Raw genomic sequence first — 22,932 nt, 5'->3', positions numbered from 1 at the left:
TGTGAAGGAGTTCAGAGATCAGATTGATCCTCAAAACATTGAGTTTGAGCTGTTTGCCCTAGGGGGATACGTACAGGTTTTATAATTTGCTTAAGTTGCGTATCCACCAGCCAACTGGTTGATATTAGCGATATTACGAATTGCCGGAAAAACTTGTAATTGGCAGGGAAGCATTTTCTCTTAATTGACGAGTTAGCTTGTCAATGGCAGGGAAAGAGTTAACATAAGTTAACAGTAGGCTTGTTTTACGTGCAGAACATATTTCAAGTCTGAGTTCCCACAAGGAAAATAAAGTAGCAGACTGTAAGCATGTATAGCACGGCAGCCAACGGCAAATTTTTTTTTTTCAATTCGCTGCGCAACTTTTGTTTAGTTTTTGTATGTGAACACACGCTTAACACTAAGCAGATGTGTAATGTTCGCAGATGTCGCGTCAAGTTAAAAAAAAATACTTTTAAATGCACCACAGCTCATCAATAAAAGTTTAAGAACAGTGGACCAATCAGGAAACCCTGGAGGCGGGACAAACACTGCAAGGTTTTATTTACAGTAGCAAGTTGACATAGCTTTTTTGTAATTTCCATTCTCTCATTAAACTAATTTTTAAACCAAGTAGGTCTTTTTTTCAAAATTGTGTTGAAAATATGTAAACAGTTTTTAATATATAATAACTGTTTAGAATGTTTAATAGTAAACAGCAAACATTTTATGATTTGCATTTCATCTTCCTAACTGTACCAAAACGGAACCGAATCATGACATAAAATGTGAGGTACGTACCGAACCTTGAATTTTGTGTATTGCTACACCCCTGTATGATATACAGTAAGGCACTGGAAGACACATAAAGACACCAAGATAAACTTGGCACACTTTTCAAATAAAACATGTATACTTTTGGCAAATATTAGTAAGACATTTTGTTATTGTAATGTACTAAACCTGTAAAAATACACTGTACTAAAATAATCTAAGGTCCAGTTGATTTAAAGCATTTGTGGAAGTGACTAAAAGATTAGATTGTTTGCAAACACCACCTGGTGATAACATTTGGTTATCTATGCAATGACATCATACATTGTTTAAGTGTGCCATAAATATCCAAATACCACTGCACATTTAAAAATGGAAATATTAATGCTGCACAAGAGCAATGCAAAATGAAAATGAAAGCATTCGCAAATTCAGCAAGTACCAGAATAGCACCTATTCACATAGCTACATTCTCACAGCTATTTTTAACTTTACCTTCGCTTGAAACAATAAGAGGGCAGAGCGCTTAGACGCAACTTTTTTATGGCATTTAACAGTTGCATTAGACATTACGGTGTCCAAATGATGCTTTTTTAAGTTGAGACTGTATGTGTGTTGACATGTTTATTCGTCAACATTTTATCAGGAACATTGTATCCTGAATCTAGGGCCGCCAGATTGGAGAGTCGTGCGGCCCCGTGGAGATTCATTATGTGAAAGACGAGTGCGTCGTGAGATCGAGTAGACATGTGAAGGTCGTCGTGATTCGGAACAAATACACGGCCTGACACGAAGCCGCACGTAGCACCCGCGCACCAGCTACGGCACACAAATGTGAAATGCCCCTGTGTCCGGCGAGCACACGCTTAGAGAAGAAAAGGGGTGGGTGAGCGTTGTTTGTCTAGTGCAGCCATCCTCAGGGGAAGAAATCAACATTCACACGCACGTCTGCCATCGCTACAGCTATTACGATACAGCTTAGCTTACAGTTACGCAAGTGCTTTTTAATTTAACAACAAAGGGAAATGATCAGAAGGTTTCAGCATGATGAACTGCAACACTCGACTACTGTTGTATTCAACAGTATTTTTTCCTGTGTTCTTGTAAATGTTTAATCATCCTTACAAAAGTATACATTTACTTGAGAAGCAAACTTGTGTAAGATATTAAGATTTTAAGACAGTAAAGTTAAGGATTAAAATAAGTAACAACAAATTACTTTTGAGTTTTTCTAGCTCATTTGGTAGAGCATTATATTATTCAAATATACACATGAAATGCATTGAATAAAGCTGAAAGCTAAAAATGCTTACTTTGATTAGAATTGTATGTTTATTATTATTATTATTATTTGGTGATCCATGTCCTGGCCCATGTCTTTATAAATTTTGCACGTGTTGTGTGTAATTTTTGTCAAGCCACCTAAATTCTTCTCAAAGCTGAGCTTCTGTTTAAACTCCAAACAGACCAATGCAACATGCACACAATATTTTAAAGGGGACATATCATGAAAATTTGACTTTTTCTATGTTTAAGTGTTAAAATTGGATCCCCAGTGCTTCTATCAACCTAGAAAATGTGATTAAGATCAACCCAGTAAATTAGTTTTGATAAACTATCATCTGCAAGCATGTGAAAAATAGGTCATTGAAATCTGGCTCTCCTTGTGACATCAGAAGGGGATAATACCACCCCTTAATCTGCACTATCCAACCACGGCACTGCCATTTAGTGTAGAGATTAGCTCATTTGCATTTAAAATGACGCATTTTTGCTCAGTGGCAGTTTAACATTTTATAATAAATTATCTGTGGGGTATTTTGAGCTTAAACTTCGCATATCTACTCTGGGGAGAGCAAAGATTTATTTTATAAAGTCTTGTGAAATGTCCCCTTTAATGCATCTTTAATAAAATATTTGAATTAAGAGCGAAGATGTTGTTCAAAGTTGGACATCACTTTTGGCCACTGTACCTTTAAATGCACTGTCAAGTCAAGTACATAAATGAATAAGCCCCAAATAAGTCAAGTCTGTTCAAGCATTGGAAGACATGAGAAAATACTGATTGAAACAATTATTCAGACCATAAATCTAAAAAACCATAAATTAAATCTGCTAACCCTATATGCCTCCAGCAAAGGGAGTTTCTGTAGCTTTATCTGCTGGTCTTTTTCAGTATGTCAGTTTGTTTCCTAGACTGTGCTGCCTGTTTTACAGGTTCCTCTCACTCTGCTGCGAGAGGTTAAGCTTACTTATAACGGAGGTAAATTTTACAACATATACGTCTCCATTCTTATATCTCTCTAATTTTTTCTCTATATGTGTATTGTTTTTTATAAACAGTTGATTTTGGTTTTTGTAAAATATTGCAGTATTACATGTTGTTTAACAGCAGCTTTTCTTTTTGCAGGAAATAATTATGGTCAAGTCTGAAACATTAAAAAAGCATTTTGTTAAATCTTTCGCTGCAATAAAATGGAAAGGAATTCAGCAAACGAAAACCACAAGCAAGCAAAAAACATCAAGATGAATGTATTTTCAAAGCCAAAGCTGGAATAATACAAATGCTTCAATAGTCCATCATGCATTAATAACATTGAGACTGCAGAATGCATGTTCACAAGAGGCTAAACGTAGTGTCTGGTGTTTGCTGACTTTCTTTAAATAGCATTTTCTTTCACTAGAGACTCCTCTATCATGCCTGAGGCATTCCAGTTATTTTCCATCAGGCTTTCACTTACACACACACACACACACACACACACACACACACACACACACACACACACACACACACACACACACTTTCTCAACATCAGAGTAGTTTATGAATGTCCAGTGCTTGGCCGCTTTTATTTCTTGTGTTCCTGCCAAGAGTATCTGTATATAGTTCTGGTTAAGTCACACCGAGTACAAGTGCCGAGTTCTGGCCAAGCTTTATCAAATCATAAGAAGAACTAAAATTCCCTGAAAAGACCCTCAGCTCAGGACACTTGAACACATGGACACTTACAAGCTTATACTAAGATCATCAATAGAAATTAAGTTTGAGAATTGTTTAACTTCTTTTAATCAGTTGAAAAAGCAAGAAAATAAAAAGCATCAGTGTGCTAACTAATAACATAAATTATTATTATTACAATTATATTAACTTTGCCATCATCTATTGTAAAAGAAATCAACATGCAGTATGTTACACAGTATATAGTCTTATTTTTTTAAATTATCATCATCACTAAAGCAATGCCTTATGGTGACTAAAAGCTACATTTTGTCAAATTATAACAAATGAGATCCAAACAGATGTTGACCATATGCAGCTGAAATAAATAAACAGCTGACCCACAGTGGTTCGAAATCTCAAACATTGCATTTTTCTTTTTACACACCCGATGAAACCTTCTCAAATGGATAGGGCTCTGACTTTATTGCATTTTCGTGGTTCAAAATGATGGTTTTGGTGTTTTAGATATTTTGCTGAATGTCTCTCCACACAGGTGTTTACATTTTTTCATATCATGCACTGAACTAAAATGAATTTTCTCTTCCAGGTTGCGGCATCAGGCGCACAAAGAGCTCTATGCATACAAACAGGTGAGCATCTATCTATCAAACACTTTGTTTTTATGTCCGTTACTACAACTTAACTCTTTTTGTATAAACGTAAATGAAGCAAATTTACTCATCTTAGCAATGTTTCTGTTCTGTTTCATTTCAAACATTAAATGTAATCAATAATCTTTTTTATTATTATTATTTTACAGGTTATTCAAAAGGAAAAAGTTAAAGAATTAAACTTACATGAGGTGAGTATCCCCATGACTTTCTTATCCATCTGTATATGAAGAGTTTAGATGCAAAACCCTTTAAGTGCATCTGGAAGGTTTTCTTGTAAATCACCATTTTTGATCAGGCTCTTATGTTTAGGTTCAGTAATCTCTCTTCAGTGATAATGAAAAAGTTATTAGTCACTAACTTAAATGCCTTTATTTGCATACATGTCAATTTAGTCATTTTATTGGTCTTACGCTGCAAAACAGTCTAAGTACATAAAAAATCTCCACTTCTAAATATGTTTCCAGTCACTCTTCACTGTCTTTTTTGAATTTGGTCAATGTACAAAAATATTCAGTAGACTTCCTTTAACCCAGTAAAAAACTAACTGTGTATTTGTGTGTATTCATTCAATTCTTTATACGTGCACTTAGAGGTCTTTGCTAAAAAGACGGTGTGGTCTTCAACAAATTCTCCCAACAAAGCGGTATGTCCGAATGATTACGTGTATTTGTGTGCACTCAGGTTTGTTATTTCAAATGTAGGCGGGCGGTATGCGCGCTCATAATGGAATTGGTGCAGTCACGACACGCACACGGTGCGACACGCTTGTTTTTTCCAGGCGCGTCCGGACCGCTTCAAGTTAGAAACATTTCAACTTTTTAAAAATTCCTCAAGCGCACTGAAAGTCATGTGACAAAAACCTACACGCCTAGCATTTTTAGGCACGACATGTGAGCCCCTAATACGTGCCGAGTACAATCAGTCAATATCATTATATAATTTTTGACATCTGAGCTCATAATATATATATACAACATATGTATATGTATACCTTCAGCTGAAGGATGGATTTTACTGGCAAAAACCTACACCGAGCTCTTTCTGTACATGTTAATAAGATTATTTTGCTCATTTGCTGTTTGTACTTCAGTCAGTCAGCTGGTTTAGAGACACGACACAACAGACCATTGAATTAGCACAGTCCTTCTTTCACATGACATGTAAGCTGTGAATGAGTCTCATCACTGCATAGTTACACAGTAACCATAGTAACCAATGTCAGCCGTGTCATGAGTACATATCAGTTACATTTTACCTTTCAGTGGTTACAGAATCTGGTCTGTTAAACCTGAATGACATCAGAGTCCAATATTAGGACTTTTACAAGGATATCAGTGCTCTTGTGTTTAATGACATCGTACTAAAGATAGTCCATGACATGTTTAACCTTCACCTAGATCACGCGTATACAAATGCTATCATTTGCCTGGTGTTAGTTGGCCATTTTCCCGATTTCAGGCGTAAGTGCTAATGAAATGTCAGCGACAATATTGAGGTGGAAGGGCACCAGAGCTCACCCCCCTGGAATTTCCAAAAGCCCCTCAATTTTTTTTTATTATTGTTTAAATAATTTTTTATTTTTTACAAACACTCTTGGTCTAGAGATACTTTTCATTAAGAGGTTATGTTGTATTTTCATTATTTAAGCATCGCTTAGGGCTTTTTAAGAAAAAATATGCTGAAACTGGTCTGTTTAACATCTGAAGTTTGTATAGTAGAATTTATATGTTTATATAAGTTTCCCTTTTATTTTTTTGGATTTTAACATACACTAAGTCCTGTCGGCTATAGTGATAAATCTGGTTACCATTTGCATGTGTGCTCAGACATAAATAAAGGTCTTGCATGAAGAGGTGTGGACTACTAGCTGGCCGGTCTTTGTGTCCAAGTGGGAAAAACAATGTTATGATTGTGTGCGTGCAGATTTTCACCAGTACAAATTGTTTTTAGCTTTCTGCTGTACATGTACATGCATTACATAAGCATACGTATAAGGCTTCACGCTGTGCTCCCACCCCTGTCCTTGATCTTGCATAAGCTACGTGATCTACGTGAGGAGTTATACAAGGATATATAATCTCAACCCTCGGAACATAAAAACACATTACGCATTATTCAGTTTGTGAACAGATGATTGACCTTGCACTAGTGCAAAAATCTAGCATAAATGCCAGGTAGTCTATGACTTTAATATAGATCTCTGCTTGGCAACACGGACATAAATATCACAGTGTCATCGAGTACAATTAATCTTGCCTAATTCTGCAGCAGTGACAGAAATAAAGTCGCATGGTTTGTATTTTGTAGGACTCACGGTAGCTGCACTTCTCCGGGTGAGAGATCACATAGATGAGAGGGGCGCAGTGAACACGGCCGAGCCGTGGATGTAAAGGTTTATTTCCGTTTGTTAAAAAACACCCCGGGAGGCCTTTGAATTGCAGAGGTTCTTTCAACTCAAAAGGCCATAGAGAAGGGAAGGGATAGAGAGCTGGAATGTCAATATTGCATAGCAATCCATGGTGACATACCAATAACGGCCTACAATTAACATTCTTGTAGTGCCAAATGAGAGAGAGAGACGGATTTGCTTGGTTAATGAAACTCGAACGAGAACTTCGGGGCTAAAATATATTAAATAATATATATTCAATTCAATTGTAAGAGTGATAGTCTGAGACTTACGCATGTGAATAAGATGGAAAATAACGAATTGAAAAAAATGGCAAAAGTTGACCTTCATAGTTCTGTACTTTTGGTCTTAGTGTTTTGATAACAATGCCTTTATTGTTCACATATTGTGTTTGTGTTAATAATGAACTGAGATGACATATTATGTCTGAGTATAACACATTGGCCTGTAAAAACAATCAAGTTAAGCCATTGTTGATTTAGCATTTTGTCCCATCTCTGACCGTGTTGCCATTATTTTCTCACAAAACCCAGCAGTGTGTATTCAGCAGTAATTTACCCCGAGACGTATGCTCATGTTAAACAGAGAACCGATGTGTCTCAGTCATTGTCCAACCCTCTGGCTATTGAAGAGTCAATGACACCTAAATCACTGTATACAAACTATATTGTTAAATGACACACATAGAATTGTATAGAACTGTAGTTACACCAATGATAAGCGCTGTTTATCTAAAACACCTTTTGTTCTCTTACAATTACTACAGTTATTCATTTCCAGCCCCCTTTGTTTGCTGTCAACATGTAGGTTAATGAATTATTCACTTGGTACCGAGCTCATATTATCCTGAAGGTCCAGTGTATCAGTCACATCTGCTATAATGTGTTACTACAAGGTGTTATATAAGTGTCCTTCCCCTAGCTATATTTCTATCCAATCGAAGAAGAAGCCTTTGTGAATACATCTGTGACAGTGAGAAATCAAGATCGACTAACTACCTTGCATTGGTTATCTTAGCTTTCAAGGTGATTAGCATGCTAACTGTACAAAATGCATAGTGACATTAACCAAATACAAAAAAGTTGTAGCTTATTTTGTATGCGCCGATTTCCTTTTAAGTCGATGGGTGCTCTGCGCAATGTTAGGTTGCTTAGAAACGGTAGACGCTATGGGGGGCTTTGGAAAGGAAGAGGAAGGCGCTGTTGGGTTTTCTGTGCAGTTTTAGATGCTAAATGTGCTCTTATTCAGCTAGTTCATCAAAGCATTGTAGATATTCCAACAGGCGAAATCCACCAATCAAAGAGGCTCCCGAATTTCGAAAACGTTTTTGATTTAAATTGAGCATATCTGATATTTTTCGGTGGGTGCTCGGCCATTTCGGGATTGGCGCCGAAGGCTTAGGTGATATACTGCATGTCATATTAAAGTAGACAACATTAAAGTTCGTGATCTTGTGCGTTCCTCTTGAATTTTTGAAAGGAACCATCTGGTAGACTTAAAAACATTCAACCTTATTCACCTTTCATACATGCTAAAATCGTATCACCATTTAATTAATAAAAGTTTTTAGCATTCTGCTGTCTAACCTGAGACGGGTTGTAAATCAAAGTGTTTCATAGCTCCATGTCTAGACAAGTTCAATCAGAAACATTTTCAATGACGTCTGGGTCCATAAAAGTGTTGCCATTTCTTGAGATAGAAGACTATATCTTCATCTTCATGTGCTACATTTTACAGCTAGATATTGCAAATAAAGCCAGGAAGACACTGTCAGTGATCTGCCCATACTGGCTCACAGATGAATGAAAATGCTAATGTTGAAAGAAAGTCAGTGAAACAAATTCCTTCAGTGAGTGCAGTGATGTTTAGATTGAATCTGTGACTGTTGATTTAAATGCATTGTTTTCTCTTTCCAGATTTGTGCGGTTTGTTTGGAGGAGTTCAAGCAGAAAGATGAGCTGGGAATTTGCCCATGTAAACATGCCTTCCACAGAAAGTGAGTATTCTGGCAATTGTTGCTTTCTTAAAGAGAAAGAAACTAAGTATCCCTTTAACAATCCAACAGCAAAACTGTATACAGAACTTTTATTTGCTCTTGTTAAGCTAAGTGGTAGAGCATTGTGTTCGCATGGTAAAGGTCATGGGTTTGAACAAGGGGAACACAAATACTGATAAAAATATGTATAGCTTGTAATGCACTGTGCATAAATGTAAATTTGTGATGTAGTAGTTGCAAAAAATGTAAATTTGTTTCGCTGTGTGTGATTGGTTCAGCCAATGGGTTGAGTTTGGGATGGATCTTCCTGTTTGAGGCAGTGTTTAAAATTTTACCCTAACAATGCAAGATCCGTCCTGTGAACCATTAGCTCTCTGTTCTTTTTAAACATTTCTGTTTGCTTCCAAAGGCTTTTTCACTTTATTAGTGAGGACTTCTTATTGGCTAAAATCCTTTTATCCCTAACTGTAATTACAGCCCTACACCCTACCCTTACAGAAGTTTGTTGACATTAGATTTCAAGTAAACCATAATTTGGCAAATTTTTTTACTTGTGATGACCACCTACATTTCCCTCACAAGTTTTTTTTTGTTGTTGTTGCTGCAGTGACAGCACGTACTGTAGTTGGCATGCACTAAACAAGTTTAGGCAAACCTTTATGATCCATGTAATCTCAGCATGATATAATGATGTTCAAAAGAGCATATCTTGTGCTTTAAAGGAAGCAAGAAAATCTGATCTTTGATGTTAACTTGGTCAATGTGACAAAAAATTGGCTTTTAACTCTTTCCCCACCAGCGTTTTTTTTTTTAAGTTGCCAGCCAGCGCCAGCATTTTTCATGATTTTCACAAAAGTTTAATGCCTTCCAGAAAATGTTCTTCTTTAAATATATAAACGTACAACATATCAAATGAAAGAACAGACCCTCTGCTTTTCACAAAAAAGAAATTATCTTTTTATCACCTCTTAAATATGGGTAGGTTTCTTCAAAAACACAAAATTTTAATAAAAAAACCTGAAATAATTATATTTTTATGAAGGACTTTTGAAAGAGATCAGATGAGGAGCGATCCTCAAAACTTACAAGGATATACAGCTGTTTTCCCTAGGGCGATACTTCCGGGTTTTATAAGTTGCGGAAGTGCACCAGGTGGATAATAGCGGTATTGCGGAAAGCCAGAAATACTCATCATTGGCAGGGAAGCATTTTTTCTTAACTCATTCCCGGTCAGCCATTTTTTAAAAAGTTGCCTGCCAGCATTTTTTGTGATTTTCACAAAAGTTTTACAAAATGCCTTCCAGAAATATTTTCTTCTATAAATATATAAACATACAAATATATCAAATGAAAGAACAGATCCTCTGCTTTCAAACAAACAATAAACAAACAAACAAAACAGGAATATATTTTTTTTTAATTAATTTTTTTTTAGCAAAAAGCTGAAATAATTGTATTTTTGTGAAGGAATTTTGTTAGAGATCAGATTCACAATGTATTAAAACATAACGTTTTGACGAGAATTTGTGGTTTAAAAGTGCATATTTTTTATTTTTCTTGTCAAAATGAGAATCGTTTGGATCCTTATGCCTCGTTTGGGATCGTTAAGAGTCTTTTGTAACTCCGTTAAAAAAAAACTGTTAAGTGTTAAGTGTTGGGTTCCATTAAAGTCCATTAAAATTAGAAAAATCCTGGAATGTTTTCCTCAAAAGACATAATTTCTTCTCGACTGAACGAATCATTAAAAGTAAATTATCTGGACTTTTTTAAGAAAATGGACTAATCCTTTAACATAAAAATTTATCAGGAACACATTTTTTTAATCCAAATGTTTTCTCTAAATTGACGAGCTAATGTCGCCATAAGGAAAGAGTTAAACTAGGAAAGAGTTAAACTAGGCTACATAAGGATCTGTCTCTTGTCATCTGATCAGAAGAGTTGAGCCAAAACACATTGCTCCAATGTGTCTCCCGTGACCTGTGTTATCAGATTTCGAGGTGAGGGTCTAGTGTTTTGTGACTACAGACCGACCTAATTCCTATAATGCATCACTAAATCATATGATGTATATCATATGATTTTGCATGTCACACTTTGATGAAATATGTGACAGATATTCCTCCTCCACACTCCCCCAGCCAAGTAATGAAAAACTAAATGAATCTGGACCATTTATAATGGTATGCCGTATATATATATATATATATATATATATATACATGCTGCAGACTCTGTAAGTGGTTAAAAGGGTCTCTTGTATCATAGATCTGTTTGTTTATCTGATAAAGCCTAAAATAGATCTGTGCTTACAGTGAATTATTCATCAGTTCAGGGATGACTGCGTCACTCAGGATTCAAGATCAGTTTCACATTCCACATGGGCTTCCTTCCCACTCTGCTTAAATATCCAGAGAGCCCTGTGAAGAAACACCATCATATTACAAGAATTGCTTTCAGCGGCATAGTTTGCTTAGTGGTCTACATAACTTATTAAAACATTAAAAAAAATATTTGGGCCAAAATAATTTTTACTGATAAGAGAAGAAAATGTAAAGCAACCAAAATAGATTTTTATGCTTACCTGCTTTTCAGGGGCATGATTAACCAAACTTTATTTTACCACGGTAATAGATTATGGTTAAAATTGTGATGGTTTCTAAACAAAGTGCAATACATTAAAACCTCCTGTTTACATCTTACATCTTTTTTTGTAGTAGGTAGTTTTACAAGAGCAGTGGGACTGATCACATCTCATACTGCCACACAGTTTCACTGGTGATCTGGGAAATTACAGTCACATCATGATCTAGTTCTTCTTTCATCTTCTACATTCATCTCTTTGTGTCGCTCTCAGGTGCCTTATTAAATGGCTGGAGGTGAGGAAGGTATGCCCGCTGTGCAACATGCCCGTCCTACAGCTGGCTCAGCAGCAAAGCATGTCCGAACCTATGCCGCAGCAACCTCTGCCTGGAGTGGAGAACATGGTGTAGCCCCTCGTGTTTCTTCTTAAAATAGTGACCACCTCAACCTTCAGAGACTCCCTTCTGTACAGGTACACGTTCATATCCAATGACAGCCTGCAGGATTCGCGCCCGGAGCCACAGTCACCTTTGACCTGCCTCTGTTCGCGTTCTGCCTTGGTGACTTTACAAGGACTTACAAATGTACAGTAGTAGTTGAATTACGCAATCTCTTTAATTTGGGTTTGGCTTTTTCTGTGGGATAATGAAGAAGAGTTAAGTCGACATGTTTATAATTACCGTTCCACACCAAAGCACTTTTTTGAAGATATTTGTAAGAGGCAAAAAAATACTGAAAAAAATAAAACTTTTTTTTAACTAATGTTTTTTTTAACAAGCACTTTAAACAATTTTTAACTTTTAAAGCCTAGTTACATATGGTAGTAGCAAGATTTTGATTTCCTTTTGTTAATGTACACAGAGCCACAGAGCAAAACATGAGTTTTGTATTATGATTAGGGACGGTAACTTTATAATGTATATTTAAGGGACAACAGCTTCTATTGTACAGTGTGTATGTATGTTTGTTTGTGTTGATGTATTGACAGTCGGTAGAAATTAATTTAGTACTAGCTGTACTAACAAAAGTCACAAATACAGCCTATTATTAGTGATATTTGTAAGGGCTGCCTTCGAACAATGATCTAGGACTCTAAAATTGAGTAAAAAATAGTCTACAGGGCTGTGTTTCGGTAACATGTGCATCACTAAGACCTTTAGCTGGTGTCCAAAACAATAATGTGTACAGATTTTGTCTTATCAGGGTCCGGTTGTGGCCCAGCAATATTTGAACTGTTACTTTGGAAGTCTTAGTGTTTGAAATGCTTAAAAATAAGAGCTGTGTTAAATACACACAAACATGCACATTTGGTAATGTTCAGCCTGATCTCACAGTAATTGCTACATATTTTACAAATATGTTGGCGAATTTGTATGAAAAGAATCAAACAAAAATGCGATTATATTTTTTTTTATGAAACCCCGCCCCTAACCCAACGTCACAGGAGTGGGTAATATGAAGTAGCCACATCATAAAATACGTACAAAAAATTCTTATGTTTGGTCGAAGACTATATGAGGATTTTGGTTCCAAAGCGCAAAAAATTTCAATTTCACTGATTTCGTTAAAAATTTGTTTTCTATACAAGAGAGTGACAAGATGAAAACCACAATTTTGTGTTACAAACTTTCACATAGCATCTTTGGGTTATAAAAACATAAAAAATTCAAATCCAAAATTTGATTTTTAAAAATTTATTATAAAAACTGATGATTTTTTCGGTAAAATGCAATAAAAGAAATTTTTTTTTTTTTCAAAATGCTATAAATCTATTACATCAACAAATAAATGTGCATTCATCTTTGCCATGTTATATTCATTTAGTTTAGTTCATTTAGTATACACTGATTTAAAAAAAGTGCTAGTGTCATCCTTGGGACGTCGTCGCTGAACTTTTTTGACAGGGATCAGCTGTAAAATGTTTTGGTCCTGCTCGATTTTCGTTGACTTTGAGTAAAATAATGGAAAGTTTTTCATAAGATCCCCTGGAGTGGGGTCAATGTGTTAGCATGAGTGCCTCTCGCGTAAATTATTTAATTTTGATGGCTTACATTTCTTCCCCGTCACAGAAAACCACCACAGGTTTATCAATGCCATCAAATGTATTATTATTATTATTTATTATTATTTTTTTTATCACAAAGTAGATGAGGAAAACTAGGATTCTGTTTGAATTCAATATGCGCCATTGCTGTTTACAATGCAAGGGATGGTGCGCTGTGATTTGTTAAGTGGATTTATTGCATTTTGCAGAGAAGGAGGACTGCCGTTTATCACGTTTTGGGAAAAAAAGGGAGAAAAGATGACAGAATAACACAGCGGATATCAGATTTTGCGTAAGATTAAGAATTTACTTTTTAATACTGATCTGATGATACTGATTTTGCCTGTAAATATATTTTTTTTAAATGTAATTTCGCGCTTTGGAACCAAACTCTTCATATTTCGTAATAACCCAAAATGCTAAGACTTTTTAAAAATGCTCTAAATGATCAAAATTGGACTATATAGTTTTCTATTGATTAATCCGAATAACATGACAGTATTTGTGGGGCAGTCATTTAAATATTTTTTGCCATCTTTCCAATATCCAGGTAACTAAACCTGTTTGCACTTTTTTCCGGTGAAGTTAGTGAGTATATAGTTTCTGGCTTCAATTTCAAAATGATAATTTTTTAAAATCAAGTTTAACAAAATATGCCCAAAGCATTGATAAATTTAAATATTAATTTTGGTTAAATGACCAAGATACTGCTGGTCTATAAATCTTAATACTGTTTTCCACCTAACATTCAAATCCGACTTTTTATTGCATGGACTTTTCTTCCATGGAACTGTTACGCGATGCAAAGCATCAAACCTTTTATGTATGGCTGTGTGTATTTTATACTGTAGCACCCCATATATTTCTGATTAGACGGGAAGCGTAGTTACTTGGCATAAGATGTATCCAACAAATATTAATAAATGAAATAGTGCTCTAGTGAAGCCGATCAAATAGACATGCTAAAGAAACAAACTAACCTGACCTGACGTCATAAAGACGGTGAATACTCTCATTATAGACCTATAGTAGATGACACAAAGAGTCTAGTTTAGTATCATTCCAGGATCTTTGAATCAGTTCAACGCTGATTCAGTTTTTATTAAATTACGATCAATGACCACCACTCATAGAGACAGTACTGGTCTCGGCTCAGAGCCAGCGGGTGCATGCGGTCAGCAGATTTCTTTATTCTCTGTAATAGAATGGAAGCTCTGGCTCTTTCCCCATTCTATAGTAGTACTGCTAATTTTCATGGCATGCTGGGTCTCTGTGCCTTCCACGTTAAAATATTGGTGCATATGTATAATATTGTATATGGAGTGGGGTTTGGGGAGTTAAAAGTTAAATAGTTAAAAGTAGTTGTTAAAACAATAAATCGGCACAATTGATGTGCTGGTGGTTTTGATTTAAAGCAACACTATGTAGTTTCCATGTAAAAATGACTTACAGCTCCCCCATGTGGTTGAAAAGGGCAACAGTGCCTGGTATCAGACACTCTTCTGCAGGCAGGGGGAGGGGCGGGGCTGTGTTTCCTACCCTCCACCGCCACTTTCAGAGTGTGCTTGTAGCAGCTAGGAGGCTGCTCAGGTTGCAGCAACAGTACAATTTGTCCAGTTAAAAGTTGTTCTATCACTGAAAATTTTTTAGAGACATTATTTAAAGGTAAAAAAACTACATATTGTTGCTTTAAAGTGCGATCTGGTCATGGGGTGACTCATGTACTACACATTTATCAGCGAGCAAACTACCCACCAAGTACAGTATATCTCAAATTTTCAGCTTATTTAGTTCGATTTATTTTTTTGCATTTGCCATGTGGGTGAGGATACTATTTTAACATCGATATTGCCTAAAAATATTTTTTTCCTTTTTTTGTTGGCTCTGGTACATTTTGGTACACGTGTACATTTTTTAACATTTTCTTATCGATGTGTAAAACACTGAGGGTTTCTTTCTGTAAATTCTTATCATGAATGCATATTCAGTCCTAAATTAGGATCATATATTTGGCTTTTTTACCATAGCAGGTCTTAAAGATGTACAAAGATTTACTCTGATAATGAATGTATGCGCGTAGAGAGCTGTGGTTTGACTATGTCATTATAATGTGAAAGTAGTTGGAAGTTACGTCACTGCACTTTTCATACCTGGTGGTTTTAGTGGTATTGGTGCCTCGCTATAGAGGTGGAACTGAAAATGAGGCAGTTGTTTTATTTATTGTGTGCTACAATATAAAACCTCTAACATTTCGGTAGTTCTTTCTAACAACCCTAATTTAGAGATAATGAGGTGTGGGCAAAAGAAAATCAGTTTTTGTGGTCATTATTAAAAAAATGGGAAATAAACTTAGCAAACTTGGTAGGTAGTCCTCGAGAATATTGAGAATTATAACTAACTTGTAGCTTTTATTAAGCTTTGCTAAGTGCCATATTGGGTTAACCAAATTTTGACTTTAAAATTAGTTGTTTTCTGTTTTTTAAATCAAGTGAAGATGTGTTTTTTATTTAATGGCTGTTAGATAGAGATTGGCACCATGATTGTAGAGCATTAGACATTTGATTAATGTCTGCTAAGGTGCATGACAGTTTGAACATCAATACTGATTTCTGAAAAGATTTGATACATCATTACTATATAAGCTGAACTCATGAATATTCCAAAGCCAATGATAAACACCTTAAAATATGCCATATGTTCCTTCACCTTAGTTTTTTTTGATATTGCCTCTTTTGCCTGATGCCTCATTACCAACACCTTTGTAAATATGTCCAAAGAAAGCTAGGAAATTAATTTGCCATTGTTTCTCCTGTATATATTTATTAAAAAAAATCACAAAAATACAATTTCACTTATGTAAAATATTTGAAGGGGGGGTCAGATTTTGACTTTTAATCTGATGGTATTTGAAATAATTCATGACGCCATGTATCTAAATAAGATGACAAGGACCTAAAAGTAGATTCACAACAATAAGGCTGTATTTTTAAATTTATAAATGTATATTATTTCCCCCCACGTTCAGTTGTTTTACTTGAAAGAAACATTGTATTTCTTTTATTGTTTTTTTTAAAGCTCAAAGGAGAAATTAATTTTGATCGCTTTAATTGTTCATATTTACCAAGGGTGCCAATATTTTGTCCACAACTCACCATTCCCTCCATTGTGACCTCACACATGCAAACATGTGTGAGCCCCATCCAGCCTAATCTCACGAGAATTCGTACGTATTATACTACTTTACCATAAAAAAAAACAATAAAGAAACCCCAACATCATGGGGAAAGAAGCTAATTTTACAAAAATGTGGACATACGAATTCATACTTAATTTAACTACCTTGTAAAATGCGTAGGAATTGTCATGAGATAGCATTACCCCATCCCTTCTCAACAAAAGGTCTTGTTTTAACACTGCTAATGTTTGTGAATCTCACAAACATGTTTGTAAAAGTAAGAATTCTGCAGCAGAATATTTTCTGTACAGTATTTGTAAACTATATTTTTGTATATTTAATCAACATTTTGAAAAAAAATGCAAAGATGCTTTTTTTGCTAATTTTGTGTGTATTCATTAAAATATGTTGCATGTGACTGACTTGAATTGTAAATAAAATTGCCAAGTTTTTGAAATAATGAATATCTGTTGTCTTTATTGAAACATGCAAATAAAAAGCATTATTATGCATCTGTACTGCACAGGTGAGCTGTGCCAACTTTAATTTTTTACAACTTTTCTTGTGTACCGATAAAATTATGCATTTCTTGCATTGTTATTGTGCAAGTACTTTTAAAAAATGAGTGTAAAACCATTACCTTACCTCGATTCACAAAGGTAAGTTTAAAATATGTATAATTTGAGCAGTTGGGTCTATTTTCGACATCATTTGATTTTAAGTAACTCGTCAGTTTTATATTTTAAACAAAGATGGTGATAAAGAGGCAAGGTTATTTGTGTAACCAAAATTTATTCTTCTGTGTCATCACCAGGAAGAGCCCTTATATAACCTTTATTTTTAAGAGCGTAGGAAATAGGCCACAGCTAGCTTTTTTTGAATGTGTAAAACCTGAATATGAGGCATCAAACAGGACTGTCATTTGCATTGTTTTAATGCATCTGCATATATGCTTAGTTACTGTAATAAAATTGTTTATTATATAAACTGGCCTACAAACCCACACTGGCAAATAGTATGTGCACACTGGAAATCTGATCCTGAAGACCAGTTTATGTAAGTGACCTTGAACTAAGTAAAGCAAAGCATTAACATTTGTAAACACACTCATGACTCTTTTCTAGCCACTCCTAGACATCTGAGGGTTTGTACTGCTGTGAAGTAGATGTGAGATACTGGACCGTGCACTAAAATGCCCCAGTACCTTAACTATTTACAGACTTCTTTATTTACAAAACAAACACTTTTTGCTTTCGGATGATGCTGCATGAGAGAAAAATCACAAGAAGGTCTTCAATTAACATACAATGATTTACAACATACTGTAAAAGAAGTAAACATGTATCTGTGAATATAAAATAGTCAAACTGTAATGCATTAAGTTGCAAACAATTACACAAACTTAAAAGCAGATTTGTTTTTAGTCTTAGGTCCAGTTTGCAGCCAGACACCAACCACTCAAATGACCTTAAAGGAATATTCCATTTTCTTAAAAGAAAAATCCAGATAATTTACTCACCACCATGTCATCCAAAATGTTGATGTCTTTCTTTGTTCAGTCCAGAAGAAATTATGTTTTTTGAGGAAAACATTGCAGGATTTTTCTCATTTTAATGGACTTTAATAAAGCGCAACATTTAATACTTAACTCAACACTTAACAGTTTTTTTTCAACGGAGTTTCAAAGGACTATAAACGATCCCAAACGAGGCATAAGGGTCTTAACTAGCGAAACAATTGTCATTTTTGACAAGAAAAAAAATATGCACTTTTAAACCACAACTTCTCGTCTAGATCCGGTCGTGATGTGCCAGCATGACCCCACGCAATACGTCATGACGTCAAGAGGTCACAGAGGACGAATGCGAAACTGCCCCAGTGTTTACAAGTGTTGAGAAAGAGGACCGTTCCGACGTTGTTGTATGTGGAATGATACTAATTAATGTCTTTGTGTCAGTTTATTGTTTACAATGGTCTGCAAATGTACGTTTCATATATGTAACATGCGACCTCTCTACGTCACTACGCATTTACGTTAGGTCACGCTGGACCGGATCTAGACGAGAAGTTGTGGTTTAAAAGTGCATATTTTTTACTTTTCTTGTCAAAAATGACAATCGTTTTGCTAGATAAGACCCTTACGCCTCGTTTGGGATCGTTTATAGTCCTTTGAAACTCCGTTGAAAAAAACTGTTAAGTGTTGAGTTAAGTATTAAATGTTGGGCTCTATTAAAGTCCATTAAAATTAAAAAAATCCTGCAATGTTTTCCTCAAAAAACATAATTTCTTCTCGACTGAACAAAAAAAGACGACAGATGACATGGTGGTGGGTAAATTATCTGGATTTTTTTTAAGAAAATTGACTATTCCTTTAACTCAACCGTCCATATGGGCAAGCACCACTCACATTATGTTTACACTGGCTTACGTTGTCCTACTAACCTACTTTATACTCCCTGCCTATCACCTGCCGGCTTATCAATTACTTTACAAGTTTAGATAAGCTGATAAGAGAGCAAGGGCTTGAAAGTGCTGCCTTTTACACACAAATAAACACACACACAGCTATGGGTTCCTTTCTGAAGGGAAATTCCATTTGAAAATTTATGTTTATATAATACAGGCTATGAGAAAGGATGTGAGTTTTGCAAACATGATGTCTGCAACTACAGGTTTATATGTAAACAGTTATGGAAACAAATACAGTTATAGAACACTTATTTGCTTACATTTTTATTTAGCAGCATTATTATTATTAGAGATGCATCGATATATCGGCCAATAATCCTTATCAGTCCATAAAAGCAATTATTCACACAATCCGAAGATAGTTTAAAAACAGCCGATAGTCACGATTGATATATCTTGTCAATCAAAATAGATTAGGAAAATGCAATAAATTTGAGCTCTGTGTAAATTTAAAGAAACATCACTAGTTTAATGTTCAGTATTAATTGTCATTTTGAATGAATAATGTTCAGAAAATGCCATCTTCAGAATTTTGGTAATGCCAGTTTATATAACCACCAAACTATTGGTATAAGCAGATATCAGTCTGAATAATCAGCCTCTTTTTGTATGCCAAGGGGCTTTCCACTTGTCCAGGTTGTTTTTCTGCGTTAACTAGATATTTAAAGAGTATAGAGAATGGATTGATGGATCACTCGATTTATATACATAAGCATACACGCAAGCTGTACACTACTGGCCTCTGGTGGACAAGCTAGAATGTGTTTTTTGTAAATTGTATTAAATATGAAAATTATAAATTTTAAAGACTAATCATGTAAAAAGACACTGAACAGAAGTATTGTACACAATGTATGGCCCACACTAGGAAATATTTGCTAAAAATTATCAAATTGTATTACATCATTTAGTTGTATTAGATTTACATTTTATCACAGAGACAACACTTGAAAGGGGAAATTGTTTCATGTGTTCATATGTGAATGGTGCTTTTTTACTGCAACAATCTTAAATTAGACTGCGTTTAAATCTTACTGGACACATGAAATGCAAAGGTCTCACACGATATATGTATCAGGTTTTTATTATAACTCATAAGTTTTATTATATAATAACTTCTCATAGGATTATGCTTAGAATAAAATGGCATGAGATTGGGAATGTAAACAAATCCAACACACTCTTATTTATAGCTTTCGCAAACTGATCAGACAATAAGAAAAGCTACTAAGCAGACCACAACGATACAAATAATTAAAAATAAAGTTGTTTCCACAGCCAAAGAGTGTTTAAACATGAACACTTATCAATAAATATTAAACCGAATAACTTTGGGTAATGAATTGCCTTTGTGTGCAATGAAACACGATATGCAGGGTATTCATTAAAGAAGGTCAATGCAATTCACTTGTCTCTTGGTATATAAAAAGCAACACAATTCACATTTTGTTGCCCGAAGACGTTTGAGGTAATGCATGAAAGCAATTCAACGTGAACAAAAATACAATCATTCATTCAAGCAAGAGTGTAAGAGGTAATGTCAAGCTGCTAAATACATCTTAGCTAAAAAACTAAAAACTAAGAGTTTCAAAAAAGACAAATCTAGCAAAACAAAGATTCAATTAAAAATTGTCAAATGAGAGGTGTTTAGACTCAATTATAATACAGAAACGTATACATTTGTGTTGTTATCCCTTGCTGTGGAGTTTAAATATGTTATTTCTATCTTGCACATATCCTGGCATTTTTTATTGTTCTTCACAAAACTTAAAAACTTTAAATGATGATAGTAATCATTGTTTGCAGATTTAAGTCTTTTTGAAACACTCGTAATAATACAGTAGTTTGCTAATTTGCAATGGTTACAATTACAGCTACACATGAAATGTCACAACACCCGGCATGTACAATAGCGAACACCACTATAACTGATTGCTTCAAGTTGTTGCGGTAGAAAAACAACTGGTTATATCATGGATTTATCTATATCTTTCTGAGTGCTCAAAGTCGCCCTGGATAACGTGGCATTGTGTTTTATAAGATTTATTCCTCCACAGCTAGAAATAATTTTTGTCGGTTTAAATAACTAAACAAACAAACACAAATTTATATTTTTGCTCAAATCCCATTTATATCTATTCCATTAAATTTTCAAGCGGTCACACAGTTCAGATAAAAAATAAGTGCTTTCATTTCAATTTGGTCAAATCAGTTTTCATATTCAAAATGCTCCACACATCATACCACATACTAAAATCAAAATAAATAAATAAAGCTGTAATAAAATGTTCACATGACCAAGCATTACATTAATATTTGAATAATACCATTTATTTATATGGCAGGTTAATGCTATGCATCAAATAGGACCACTCCAATTAAAAGTCACAAAAACAGACTGAACATTTGACATGAAAAGCTGATAGTCTTCTGGTAAATTGCACATGATTCACAAACCATCACAGAAGAGCTCTGCCTTAAAAGAAAAGTGCATTACATCCAAGTCCAATTCTTCAAAGAGGTTAACATTAAAGAAATGATAACACCGATATGATAGCTTAATACTAAACATCAGCAATTACTTTATTATTGTAATGGTGCGACGATTGCTCAGTCTAAAAATGAAAGGCAGCAAGCAGTAATCCGGAGCGCTCAGATCTCTAATAATCTAATAACATCTACAGCAGAACAATTGAAAGGCATCATGATATATAATGCTTTAGCACAAACATGCCATCATCATAGACATCTCTTTTAAAGAAATAAATAGCTGATAAACTGTACTCTCTTTTTAAATTATTTCCATTTCTATAAGACTCTGATACACATTCGATATAAAGCATCTATCATACACAGCATACTGCTTTGCAACTTTGAAAGTCACGTTTCATCTGGCACCACACGGGAAATCTTTCGCGATACTCTTAAACACTACAGATGACCTCTTTCTTTATTTTACATTTCAAATATGTACAACTCCTTTTCTTATAGAAACAGCATATACATACAGATTTTAGAGTCCTCAAGAAGACAGGAGTGCCAGCACACTCATTAAGTCATTATATGGTATTGTGGGCAGGTTCCAGTATATTTTAAGGTTTCCATTCAGCTCCACATCATGTTGCAAATTTCAGCAAAAATCATTTAAAATGCAATGCATTCATCTTCGCCAACTGCTCTCAAAAGGCAAATGAAGCCCCAGGATGTATTTTAAGGCATGAAGAAGAACATTGCACCATGGAAGTGCTCGCCTTGACTAGAGCTATTTAAGAAACAATTTAAGCTCACAGACTGGCCAAGGCGAGCAGCAATGCCTGATGGGTAAGTGGTATAGCACTGAGAGCGGCAGAAATCATTACTTTCATTTGTATTATTGCATCAGCAGGTTTTTTTTGTTTAAGAAACATTACAATAATGGTATGTTATCAGAAAGGTAGTTCATATGTAAAACGCATTTAATTTCTTAATGTTCACAGCAAACCTTTTTGCAACCATCAAGTGTCTATAAACACATTTTGATTTTACTGTAGTGTGTTGTAATTGCACTGGCCTGTTATGGCTATATATAGTTTTATCCAACTGTGGCATGTTGTACCAGCTGTGCGCAAGTAACAATTTAGCCTAGTTTGAACTTAACTCTTTCCCTGCCATTGACGAGTAATCTCGTCAATTAAGAGAAAACATTTGTGTAAAAAAAAATGTGTTCCTGATGAGGTTTTATATCTGTATTACCGTGATTATCCACTCTTACCCAATTTATAAAAACTGAAGCAAAAATTATTAATTTTACACTCCGTTAATGTTTTGATAATCATTATGAATCTGATCTCTAACATATTCCTTCACAAAAATGCAATTATTTCAGATTTTTGTTAAAAAAATGTATT

At 34.8% G+C, this 22,932-nt stretch overlaps 1 protein-coding gene across 2 annotated transcripts in view; it reads left to right on the top strand.

Annotated features, from left to right (window-relative positions):
- rnf24 (ring finger protein 24) overlaps positions 1–13,651 on the top strand; it is a 34,833-nt gene extending 21,182 nt beyond the window's left edge. For both annotated transcript variants that reach the window (XM_065265477.2, XM_065265478.2), the window contains 4 exons: positions 4,305–4,347; positions 4,518–4,559; positions 8,698–8,777; positions 11,632–13,651. In XM_065265477.2, coding sequence (XP_065121549.1) covers positions 4,305–4,347; positions 4,518–4,559; positions 8,698–8,777; positions 11,632–11,767 — 301 coding nt within the window. In that variant the 3' untranslated portion in view covers positions 11,768–13,651. The remainder of the gene's footprint in view (positions 1–4,304; positions 4,348–4,517; positions 4,560–8,697; positions 8,778–11,631) is intronic.
- Positions 13,652–22,932: the final 9,281 nt, after the last annotated feature.

Source organism: Paramisgurnus dabryanus, chromosome 4 (genome assembly GCF_030506205.2).
Source record: "Paramisgurnus dabryanus chromosome 4, PD_genome_1.1, whole genome shotgun sequence".
Taxonomy (NCBI): domain Eukaryota; kingdom Metazoa; phylum Chordata; class Actinopteri; order Cypriniformes; family Cobitidae; genus Paramisgurnus; species Paramisgurnus dabryanus.
This window is presented reverse-complemented; position numbering and strand designations above follow the sequence as displayed.